The sequence below is a fragment of the Eriocheir sinensis genome, chromosome 9 (genome assembly GCF_024679095.1).
Source record: "Eriocheir sinensis breed Jianghai 21 chromosome 9, ASM2467909v1, whole genome shotgun sequence".
Classification (NCBI taxonomy): Eukaryota; Metazoa; Arthropoda; class Malacostraca; order Decapoda; family Varunidae; genus Eriocheir; species Eriocheir sinensis.
Window position 1 is genome coordinate 22622768 of NC_066517.1, and position 12769 is coordinate 22635536.

General features: G+C 41.5%; 2 protein-coding genes across 4 annotated transcripts in view; one reads left to right on the top strand and one right to left on the bottom strand.

Moving 5' to 3' along the window:
- LOC126996168 (protein farnesyltransferase/geranylgeranyltransferase type-1 subunit alpha-like) overlaps positions 1-3575 on the top strand; it is a 43704-nt gene extending 40129 nt beyond the window's left edge. For all 3 annotated transcript variants that reach the window (XM_050856395.1, XM_050856396.1, XM_050856397.1), the window contains exons 2-8: positions 173-386; positions 773-896; positions 1210-1305; positions 1452-1586; positions 2156-2356; positions 2874-3054; positions 3367-3575. In XM_050856395.1, the coding sequence (XP_050712352.1) occupies positions 173-386; positions 773-896; positions 1210-1305; positions 1452-1586; positions 2156-2356; positions 2874-3054; positions 3367-3459 (1044 nt within the window). In that variant the 3' untranslated portion in view covers positions 3460-3575. The remainder of the gene's footprint in view (positions 1-172; positions 387-772; positions 897-1209; positions 1306-1451; positions 1587-2155; positions 2357-2873; positions 3055-3366) is intronic.
- On the bottom strand, positions 3302-12288 carry LOC126996169 (thioredoxin domain-containing protein 9-like). The gene is given in 5 exon segments (XM_050856398.1): positions 3302-8147; positions 8375-8576; positions 9074-9134; positions 9136-9269; positions 12183-12288. Coding segments are annotated over 4 exon segments (657 nt in total). The 5' UTR covers positions 9261-9269; positions 12183-12288; the 3' UTR covers positions 3302-7878.
- Positions 12289-12769: the final 481 nt, after the last annotated feature.

Genomic DNA, 12769 nt, shown 5'->3' on the forward strand with positions numbered 1-12769 from the left:
TGTGGATTTTGCTGTGCAGGGGTGCAGTGTCTGTCCTACAGTCTATGTATTTGGGGTATTTCTATATTTCATTACCGCCTCCTATTTTCATTTGATTATTTTGTTTGTTAAAATTTATTCACTTAAATGTGTAGAGTATAAAAGCATCACCAGCCTTCCATTGGCCCTTCAGGAGTGCATGATGGGCTCCACGGCCAACAACGTCACCACCGAGGAAAACAACCGCAGCAGGGCACCAGCGGAGGATGCCGATGAGAGCATGGATGCCGGTAGCGAGGAGGAGACGTGGGTGTTCTACAAGGACAGGGAGGAGTGGGCAGATGTGACCCCTGTGCCGCAAGATGACGGGGAGAACGCCGTCGTCAAAATTGCTTACACTGATGCCTGTGAGTGTGTGGTGTGAGACTCGGGTAGATTTTCTAAGGAATATTCATATTTCCTGAGATGTCTTTTTCAAAGACTGACTATTTGTTATGTTTTCTTGGGTAAAGTATGATATCACTTTATTGTATAGAGAGTCTCATTAGTAAGGAAGCATTTAGGAATTTTTTGAGTCAAGACCTATAGTAACTGTTTGGGGTTTTGTTAGGTTAGGTTAACCGGAGGGCGACGTGCCTCAATAGACATCACTTAAACAATCCTGCCTGCTCTGGGGCTTTATTATTATTATATTTATTATTATTATTATTATTATTGAGCATGAAAAGGAAATAGAAATATTGATATAGACCTGAACAGAGAAGTAACGTAGAAAGTAACACTTGGACAACAGTTACAGACGTGTTTGATTACTTCCGGTCGGTGGTGTCGAGGGGGGAGCTGTCGGAGCGAGCACTGTACCTCACAGAAGATGCCATACACATGAATGCCGCCAACTACACGGTCTGGCAGTACAGGTGAGGTGCAACACTTGGCTTGTTCATTGTTTTGCAGGTTTTCTCATCCTTTTCCTCTTTAACTCTATTTTTTGGAACTGTCTTCTTTACACTCATTAGATTAAAACAACACTTTACACCTCAGCAATTAATTGACATCCTGTTGTATATTTTTATTCTTAGATTCTTATTCTTTTTATTTTTCTTAGATTATTGTTAACATTCCTTTTGATTTTGCCCTTGTCTACTGATATCCCTTATAACCTTTTAGGAAATATATATCTTACTAAATAACTTATCCTGTACATTTGCTGATAAAAGTTTTTCTTTACAGGAGAAAGATTTTGCGACATTTAGGCAGCGACCTTGAGCAAGAGTTAAAATTTTGTAGAGAAATGATAGAAATGAACCCCAAGAATTATCAAGTCTGGTAAGTTATTGGTGCTTTTGATTGGCTGGATTTAAGATGTATGATTTCATTTATACCTATGAGGATGCATTTTTGTGGTGTCAGAAATATACTTCCACCAATACAATAGACCCTACAGACTAATTTTACTTTACTTTCCTTTCCAGGCACCACCGTCGAATGATAGTGGAGTGGCTGGGCGACGGTAGCAAGGAGCTCAGGCTGACCGAGATCATCTTTAGTCAGGATGCCAAGAATTACCACGCCTGGGAACACCGACAGTGGGTCCTCAAAACCTTCAAGTAAGACCACCACTGATGTGTTGTCTGAACATGTGTTGTTTATTCCTCAAGTTCCTTAAGAAAAAGAAGAAAAAAAAAGACATTCAAAAGCTTCAAATCCCACCTTTGTAGTCATAGCTTTTCTTGAGGATGTTAGGGTAATAAAGCAGAGCCAAAACTGTGATAGATGTTTAATAGGATGCTCTAAACTGGGTCTATATTCATCTGTATTTTGGGTTGTTAATGAAGAACTTAACTAGATGAACTGGTTGCTGGTGTAGGACAAGTAACTGGCACTTCTAATCAGTACCAGTTGAAAGAGAAGGAACAGTACATTATATTCCCATCAGTAGTAACAGTGTCATCTTCATTCACATTCAGTACCAGTAGAAAGAGGAGCAACAGTGCATCATTTCTCATCAGCAGTAAGTGACATTCACATTCAATACCAGTAGAAAGAGGAGGAACAGCACATTATATTCCCATCAGTAGTAACAGTGTCATCTTCATTCACATTCAGTACCAGTAGAAAAAGGAGCAACAGTGCATCATAGTCTCATCAGCAGTAAGAGTGTTGTCCTTATTCACAGGTTATATGATGGAGAACTAATTTACGTGGACCAGCTGTTGGAGGAGGACGTGCGGAACAACTCTGCGTGGAACCAGCGGCACTTCACCATCACCCAGACGACGGGCTTCACTAAGGAGGTGATCCAGCGTGAAGTGGAGTACACCAAGGCCGCCATTACCAAGGTGGTGGACAACGAGAGTCCGTGGAGCTACCTCAGAGGGTCAGTGAACATGAACATTGGTTGGGGTAGACAGATTTACTTAGTGTAGAAATATTAAGTGGGTTGGGCTATGGTGGAGGATACATGGCAAGGGATGTGACAGATTTACATAGTGTAGGAATAGCAGGAAGAGCATGGTCACAGTAATGCTAGTTAGTCTCTTGTCTGTTGATGTCAGTTAGATGGAGTGGTCCTTCACCCAACAAACTGGTGCAAAGATTCATGCCCTTCACTTTCAGCTTTGCTACTAGGGGCATGGCATCTATATTTTCACTCTTGTCTCACCTCTAGGATATTTCTTTGTTTCATCATTTAGAGGGTTCTTTTGTATCTCCCCAACTACTTCTTTAAACTCAAAATGATATGGATTCCCCTTTGGTTCTTGGCATGAATGTAACTCCCTAAGCATAACAACTTGACCATAAACATATCATTAAGAAGAATAGATGCAAGTATGTAGAGTAGTGAAGACATACAGCAGAGGGCAGTGACAGTAAGCGGAGTGTTGGCTGTACAGGGTGGTGCAGCACAGCGAGGGCGGCCTGGGCAGCGTGGGGGACCTGTGGGAGTGGTGCCAAAACATGTACAATGAGGGCCAGCGCTCGCCACACCTCCTCACCTTCATGCTGGACCTGATGGAGGACCAGATGGAGCGCCAACCTGACCTGCGGACCACACAACTAAAACGCTGCCATGAGGTGGGAAAAACATTCTCTCTGAAATATTATTCCTATTCTTCTCCTTTCCCTCTATTTCCTTCCTTCCATTTGTGCATCATGTTCCTGCTTCTCTTTATAGTAACTTCATTTCCTCCTACAAAATAATAAATTTGATGAATATATTAAAAAAACTTCAGTATTACATGTATGGCAATTGCCCCCCTCCCAATCTTATTTTCCATTACAAGCTTCAGGGGTTTTGGTTTATGCTACTCAAACACCAGTGTGGATTTCTTAAAATTTATTTCTTGCATAACTTGTTCCTTTTCCTTAAAGTCTTACTGCTTGCAGATCTGTGAAGCCCTAGCAACAAAACACGACAAGATTCGTCGAGAATATTGGCGCTACATTGAAAGAAATTTAAGTCACAGGTTTGGTGCGTGAGAGAGGTAGAACTTAATTATGAAATATTTATACTGTCATAACTGTAAGGAATAGTTTGATGGCATTTAACAAAGACAGGCAACTTTTTTTTTTTAATGAAAAAAGTGAAACATTTACTACACAGCAAAAGTGAATGCAGCTACTCATCACTGCCCTGTCCCCAGGGCATCCATCCAGGGATATTGTTGATGCCTGTGATAGTCACAATATAAAGCTATAGAACAATTTCACAATTTTTATTATAATGTAAAAGTAATAAATATACAAATTTGTCAACATAAAGGCTGGGTTCTTCCATTAAGCATAGCCAAGAAGCACAACCTGACAGAAATTGTCCAGCACTACTGATAGCAAGCAGCTGTTGTGCCAGCATTTGCTTTTGATGGTGGCAATGTTACTGAGATACATATCCAAACTTTGAGGTTATCAGGGAGGTGGTGAGTTTGTATTTGTACCACATGTTGTTACACCTTGATCATCATTGGCATGGGAAGTGCCTGTTAGAAATGTTTGGAGGCTTGTACTTGCATTCATCACTGCAGTGTTTGGGGCACGAACACAACCCTTGCCTACCTGAATATTGTGGCCTTCTGCCCTGATGGCTCTTGAACCACCCACCACAATACATGCAGGGTAAGACACTTGCCACATGTACTTTTTGCTATCACTAATGTATCACTAATCTCAACAAGAAGTGTACTCCCAGATAGTCCCATAACTGCAAGTATTATCAGATGTCACTGGCCTTCACCAAATAATCTAGTCACAGACATGCAACACTACACCTCTGCTAACGACACACCAAGTGGTCCACACCCCAAGTGACTGCTATTTTGTCCGTAAGACTCAAGGCAGTGCCCCTACCTGTCCCACCTTGAATTCGTTACATATATGGATTGTTAACTGATGAATTATGAGCCATAGTATTAATTTTCAAGTATTCAAGCAATAATATTTATTTAAAGCTTCATGCATAGACATTGGATCTGGAGTAAATATGATTGGTCTGCATGATGTATAAGTGGTGATATTCTCCACTGGTCAGGGCTGAGTGACATCTGACAATTTTGTAGCTAAATATATTCTTCAGTCATGCAGAATATATGGGGTCACCTGTTAAGCAGCCTCACTCTGATGTAATTATAATTACTAAACCTGAACAATAGAGCAAAATTTAAGTGGCTGGGATTATACATTTCTTACAGATTCACAGATTATCACCTGTGGAGTGTGCAAAAAAAATGACAATTGTTTCATGATTTTTGTAATTAAATTAGATTACATCCAGGGCATCTGGTGAAAAGGCCTCCACCTTCACAAGTGTAAGGTTGTGCACGCGAGTGGGAGAGGCAGTAACCGTGGCCTCCAAAAGGTGCTGGCCTGGGCATCGTTGATGACGTCACAATACTAGGCAGGTTTTCAGGTTCAGTGCATTGAAATGTTGTACTCTTACTGATATCAAACTACCGAATAGTATTACGGAAAACTGAGTCTACCATTTTGTTCATATATCATGAACATGGTAGGCCATTTTCCTTAATACTATTTGGTAGTTTGCTAATATCGGAAAGAATGCAATATTTCAATGCACTGAAGCTGAAAATCTGCCTAGTTTTGTGATGTCAACTTGAGACCCTGGCCAGTATGTTTTAGAGCCCATGCAGTAACCCACAGCATATTGTAGGCTGAGGGGGACATAGTATAAGATTGTTTTGTTGTTACATACATGTGTATAATGTACATTATAATATGATCTCTATTTATTATAGATTTACATATTAGGCTATTTTTGCATTTTGTAAATTTAATGTTTTTTTTACCCTAAGGCAGTGGTGGGATCAAGGAGACAGTAGTCCCACATAAGTGGGATGCCTCAGCTCCCCTTTTTTCTCTTCCTCTCCTATACTTCATCAATTTTTTAAAGGCACTTTGGGCACCTCACAGTGCAGTGGTTAGCATCCCTGACTGCAAATCTGCAGGCTTGGATTGGAAACCCAGCCTGGGCAGTCAGCATACAGCCCACCCAGCTCTTCATCATCCCTTTCAGGATGGTCAATAAATGGGTACCTGGGGAATGTAAGCTGTGGTAACCAGCCTGTTATACTGATGGGTCAATGGGACTTCTCCCACCACAGGCTCAAAGGGCCAATGAGCACCACCACCACACGCAGCTATTGCACGTGACCCCACCTTTACCTTACTTTGGGCCCAGGTACCCCCATCTGCTATGTCATAGGACAAGCTTCCAAGGCAGGGTAACGACCCAATGTAACCTCGGGTCACTCCACTTATCAACGTTGCAAAAGCAACGCTGCCAAGTTATGTAGAATTTATACAAAGTTTGTTATTAACAAAAAAGGAATCATTCATATAACCTATGAAAACTCTCATACATACAAACATTAGTGTTGCAAACTTTTGATGATACGAACATGCCCTTAAGTAAAATTTTGGGTGGAAGGTTTTATTCACAGTCCAACATGTGGTGGCAGCAATGTAGCCATCACAATGACAAAGTGGACATAGAGCGGTGCAAGGTGAAAAAAATGGTGAACATCGCCTGTTCATACATGAATCATTCCAGCATTAGTATGATTCTCAAGGACAAGATTATGGAACATGTGAAAAGTTCAAATGCCATTGCAGTCTACTTGGAATGTTGGACTTAGGAATAAAATGACTTGTGAATGACCACTCGGAACCAAACCTGCTCGTAAATAGGGGAGAGACTGAATAGCCTTCTTATAAATTTAAATTAAAGAGTATTTAAAATTCATTTGGAAGTAATTGATACCTAAAAATAAGGAATTTGTTCAAAGATAATTTCTGCTTTCTTTAGTCTTGGCCAACCACGCCCAAAGTGCCTTCATAAGATGGATGGACTATAGCTGGCTGCCTCCTCTCATTGTTTACTTTGCTTTATATTTAATCCCCACTTTCACCTTTTACACTTGGATTGCCTTACATTTTACTAGCACTCTCTTCAATGTTTCTTTTATGCTCATCCTTACCACGACTGCAAAGAGGGGGAGGAGGTTTCCAGGAGATAATTTACTTCTGTCACCCATACTGCAGAAAAGACAGAATGGGCAACAGAACTGAACCATCTTACTACCCCCATTCCTTCCTCCCTGCAGCTATGGTGTGGTGGGGCATGCGCTACAACTGCGTGTGGCCTCGGTTCTCATCTCCATCACATTAGCCCTCGAATCAGAGATGGGTAAGAACTCATTACCCCGGGATACAGGGCCGATGTGGCAGCTGGGTGGACTGCCCATGCCCAGGCTGGGATTCAAACCCGGACCCGCAGCTAGCCTCGTTAACCACTGCACCACAAAGGAGCATAGTGTGGCTAAGCTTAAAAAGAATTATTGAAGTGAGTGCCAAAAGCATTGCATGCCACCACCGTCAATTAAACTTTACAATGGTGAGAACTTTTGTGAAATGTGTTGGAACTTAGCACAGCCTGCCTGTTCTGTGACTCGCACTCCACGGGTTAAGTAATAAAGCTTTTGAATCATAAGGAATATGGAAAGGGGAGGAAATGTGAAGATTACAGAGCCTTGGGTTAAGTGGGGAAGTTCATTGAAATGGAACATGTAAACTTATTGATTTATCACCGTGATGTGAGGACAAAAGGTCTCAGTTGCCAGATCTAAAAATAAACTAAAGAGGATGAACTTCTTACCTAAGCCTTTGAAGCCCCACACTAAAGTGGGATAAAATTTTCAGAGCCGCATCAAGAGTTGATGAGAATATAAATTTTTACGAGAACTCTGTGAAGCAAAATACCTTCATCTGAGCTAAAAAAAAATTGTGCAAAGTATTACAAAACAATAAAATATGATTAAAGTAAAACACATGGTATTAATTTTCCTAAAAGTAATGGACTGGAATGATGTGTGACTAGTTACTGCTAAGCTATCATATGGAACAGCTACTATCCATCAAGGAGAAAAAAATAGTGCATAACTTTGTAGGTATTGGATATAAATTAATATAAAATTTAATCTGCACTTCCATGTCTAGCAATTTTAGGTAAGGTAAAAATCTAGTCAAAGATGCACCCCTCTACACTAGAGAGGCAAAGACAGTGGGCCTGCTTAGGTCCTGAGGTGGTATTATGTGTGTACAACTGCACACTGCCCGATGAGCATAATTCAGAAGCAATCAAAAAAGAATTATACAAGTTAAAAATTGTACGTAGAATTCTTTTCATATAAACATCTGAAATATATTCTTGGACATACAGTTGTGGGTATTTACTTGTTAGAGCACCATGAATAGACAAGATTATCCAGTGGTTACTGCTCACCAACACCCAGGACCATGCCTGACCCTGTTTCCTGGAGCAACACAGTGGAGACAGACATAAAAACAAGGAAAATTACCTGCGAACACAAAGAGAAATACTTAATACTAGTCTGAGTCACTGTCGTCGCTGTCATTATTCCTGCCCCGGATGGTCTTCTTGCGGTAAACCTCCGTCTTTGGGCCTGACTTTGAGGTGGGTGGGCACAGCAGGTCGCCCTGGTACTCTATCACGTCCGCCCGGGCAATCCTCCACTCCATGGTCTCGGTGGAGAAATCGTCTGTGTTGCCAAGGTCACTGAAGCCCACGATGTAGTCTCTGGTCTTTCCCTTCTTCACGAGGGATATGGTGGGCAGGATACGGATTTTCAAACGTTCTGAAAATGTCAGAGCGTTGTTTTTGGGATTTGATCATTATAACCATCATTCATATACCTGTACTAAAGCTGACATTCTGCTTTCCCTTTATAGTGTAATAGTAATAGTAATAAAGGTTTTCAAATGTATTGGCGAGGTGTTTTTTTAATTTGTATTCATGAACTTTATCCTGTACAAACTTTTTAAGCTAAAGACAAGCACACCGCAACATCTTATGGGTCCTTACCAGTCAAAAATGGAGCCTTTTCAGCATTTATTTTGCAGAACTTAGTTTCAATGTGATTCTTGGCCAGGATGTTGAGGTGTTTGTCCACCAGCTTGCACCGCACAAACTGGTCTCGGTAGAAGTGGCACACCACATTCTCAGACTTCTTAGTGGTCTCAAAGAACTCCTTCTCATCATACAGCTCTGTATACTCTCCATGACCCTGTGAGGAGGGAAGGGAGACATGTAGTAAAGAATAAGTCATGAAATGAGGATAATTCCTTGACCTTTGCTAATTTAGCTATCACAATGCAAATAACTGAATTCTACATTTTACCCCTAGCCAGGCTGGTAAGGACGCTGCTGACTGGGTGTTGGCAGACAGGGTATCTTATTTCTCTGTCGCCTGACACCCTCACATCCATAAGTTCAGAGAATATTGATATTTCTTAACTAAGCAAGATAGCACCACTATAAACACTTCCCTGCACTCTGATAGGTTGGGGCTGACCATCAGGCCCCACCAAGAAAGTCTAACAGTGCCATCAGCAAAATGTAAAAGTAAGTAAATACATAAAGGAATACCTACAAAATCCAATCCCTAACACAACTGTCAAAAGAATCAATTGTAAAAGACTGTAGCACTGGCAAGACTTCAAAATTCAAGAATCATACAAGAAACAGTAAAAGAAAAATAATATAAAGGCAATCGGTGCTTACATTGCTGATCCACTCCTGTCTCTTCTCCTGCCTCTTCTTCATGGCACGTAACCTGTCCTTGAATGGCATCAAGGTCGTTTGAGTCCATGTTATCCAGTCGTTCAATCTCATTATCCAGCTGGTTCTCAATGATCTGAGTGGCAGCAATCAGCTGTTGTTCCACCATGGCATTGGCACTTCCGGCCATGATGATGGGCTGAAAACAAAAAGATATTCCAAATACAGTATCTTACAAATACTATCCACAAAAAGAAACTTACTGAGCATAGCTTAGTTTGAAACACAGGAGGGAATGTGCACAGTAGAACAATACAAATACAAATACAATTGTTTAAGGGTTGGCAGTGGCTGAGTGGTTAGCATGCGGGCCCTGCATTCACCGCGTGCTGGACGACGCGGGTTCAAATCCCCACGCTACCACCTGGGATTTTTCAGTCACCACCGAGTGGCCTAAGACTACCCACATGCTGTCCTGAAGACCACCCATCAACCTGGACTCTAGAAGAAACCGTCCAAGTGAATCAAGAATGAGTTCCGGTGGGCGCCATGAGCCAAGAATAAATGACGGCACTATAAAAATTGCCTGTGCCATGACGGGCTTAGACCAACCACCAGGCCCCTGAAGAAAGCCTACCGGCGCTATAGGCGGTGGGGGGAAAAAAAAAAAAAAAAAAAAAAAAAAAAACGGTAGCAGCGACAGACCAAATTTGTGGCTTTCCCGTGAACCAGCGACGGGCCAAATTTTTGCCATGATATAAACCCCCAAATTGATGATGCATAAACTGATTACAAATGCCTTGATATATATTATGAAATGGTTTGCGTATGATGATTTTTTCTCATTTTTCTCGCTTAGAGGGGCCTTTGAGAAACATGATCCCCGCAGCTACCGAGTTAACAGAAGAGGCACCCCCTCATGACCACTAGCTTCCTTGCCTCTTCAGATATCACACGGTAAGCAATGTGCCCGCTGCTCTTCTCTGGGCCTCTTCTTTTGACCTGTATGACTTAGTAGGCCCTCCTCCTCTCGGTCCTCTCTTCTGATTATCCATGCACTTTGTTTTTCAATGGCGTTACACTACTTACCTTCCCTCACTAAATTACACTATGGTCCACATTTTGAAATGTATCGAGCTCTCATTACGATTATTTTTCGAGGCCACAGAGAAGATTAACCAGATTTACATGGGTGATTTTCTAGTTCACAGTAGTTGTAGTAGCAGTTGTCATAGATTTAGGTGTCATCACCACGGCCAGTCTGGGGATCCGTCTGGTATCGTTGCCAGGAATTTGTCCAGCCTCTTCTTGAAAGTTTCTGTGCTGGCACCGGTCAGGTCTCTGATGACCCTTGGTAGACAGTTGAAGAGCCTGGGTCCAGCACAGATGAAGCTTTCTGCCTGTATTGTCTGGATCCTCTGAAAGTGGCAGTTCAGTGACCTCCTTGTGCAGGACCTTCCAAATCTGCTGAAAGAACTAGCAGAAGAGCTTTGCCACCCACTCACCATCTTGTACAATAAATCCATACAAACAGCCACTGTACCCAAATTGTGGAAAGAAGCCATAGTATCCCCAAACCACAAAAAGGGATCCAAGAGCCAAGCCAAAAATTACAGACCTATAAGCCTCACAAGTATTTTATGCAAAGTTTTAGAAGAAATAGTAAGAGACACATTGATAGCCAATTATGAAGAAAAACAAACCCTATGTGACAATCAACATAGCTTTCGAAAGGCAAGATCCTGCCTTACAAATTTATTAACTGCAATCACAGACTGGTCAGACTTGCACGACAACAACCACCCATTTGGTATAATCTATTTTGACTTTGAAAAAGCTTTTGACTGTGCCACACAAGAGACTCATCCACAAGCTCCATCAAACTGGTGTTAAGGGACACATACTCAGCTGGATTGAAGACTTCCTCACAAACAGAGTCCAGAAGGTGAGGGTGAATGGAGCCTTGTCCGCTCCAGCCAGGGTAACCAGCGGAGTACCCCAGGGCTCTGTACTGGGACCCGTGCTCTTCTTAATCTACATAAATGACCTCCCTATCAACATTACTTCACAATGCAAACTCTTTGCAGATGACACAAAATTATATGGCAAAAGCAGCACAATTGCAGAAAAGAACACCATACAAGAAGACATCAACAAACTGATGGAATGGTCCAAAACATGGCTGCTTAGATTCAACAGCCCCAAATGTAAAATGATGCACATTGGCCACCATAATGACAGACACCCTTACAAGATGGAAGACATCTACATAAATCAAATAACAGAAGAAAAGGATCTGGGTGTTCTGTTCTCAGAAGATCTAAAATTTACACATCACATTGAAAATATAACATCGAAAGCAAATAGCTTGTTAGGCCTCCTCAAATGTACTTTCAAGCACTGGACAGAGGAAGGTTTTGCCAGTGTATACAGAACATACATACGCCCCCATCTGGAATATGCTGTGCAAGTGTGGAGTCCACAAGGTAGAGTAAACATCAATAGAATAGAAAAAGTACAAAGAAGAGCGACCAAAATTATCCCATCACGTAAGAACCTCCCTTATGAAGAGCGGCCGAGAAGACTCAACATTCCCAAGCTGGAGAGAGAGAGGGGACGTGATCCAAGCCTTCAAAATAGTGAGCGGCGTGGAAAACCTTGACACACACACACTTTTCCAAACCACAAACACAACACACTCCAAACCAACAGAGATGCAACAAAACACAACACACCTTCACGCACGGAGTTGTAAATACATGGAACTCACTACCAGAACACGTGGTAAATGCTACAGCCACAACATCATTCAAAAACAAAGATGACAAACACAAAACACAGATGAATATGGAGGCGGGCAACAGGATCTATGTAGCTCATATGTAAATTCCGTGGATTTTATTGGCAAGTCTTATTGATAATTACGGTGACTCACGCGGCCTCCCTCCCACACCGTGACACCTCTGACAACTGCTCTTATTTACCGCTATACCCGAGCCCCTGCACCTCGCCACGCCATTATTCCCCACACAGACTATTATACAAGACACAAAGACTACATCAAGCTCACAGGAAAGGCCATTAATCTACCAGAGAACATAAATTTCCATACCAAATGAGGAGCGAAAGGAAGGCGTGTGCGAGGGACAGTCTGCTACTTGATCTTGATGTCACAGCTTTCTTCTTTTGGTCTCGGTCTTGGATTCTTGGGCTTTCATGTGGGAAGAAATAAACATTGTAAAAGTTCACACAGTTTGAGAAATTTAAGATAAGACTCATAGAACTCCTCCTAAGTATTATAAGAGTGAGATATATAGAGAGAATTTGCCAGTTATTTAGTGATCGTGCTTCCTTCCTCTCCATATCTTTTCCCCTTTTTTTGTTTACCTGGTTTGGGGAATGTAAGATAAAACTAGTAATATTCCTCCTAAGATTTATAAGAATGAGGACTATAAAGAATTTCCCAGTTTTGATCATCCCTTCTTCCTCTCCAACTTTTCCTTGTAGGTTCAGGGCTGCCAACCTTACTTCTTGATTTATAATGCAACATGTACAGCTTCTTCCCAACAATAAAATGAACTGCTATTATATCTATTCAATACAAACTATATACTTATCTATCAATTCCTGCTAAATCCTAATAAATTAAACTGATAAGCCACGTACAACTCTTAACTCGAAGATTACCTCAAATATTTG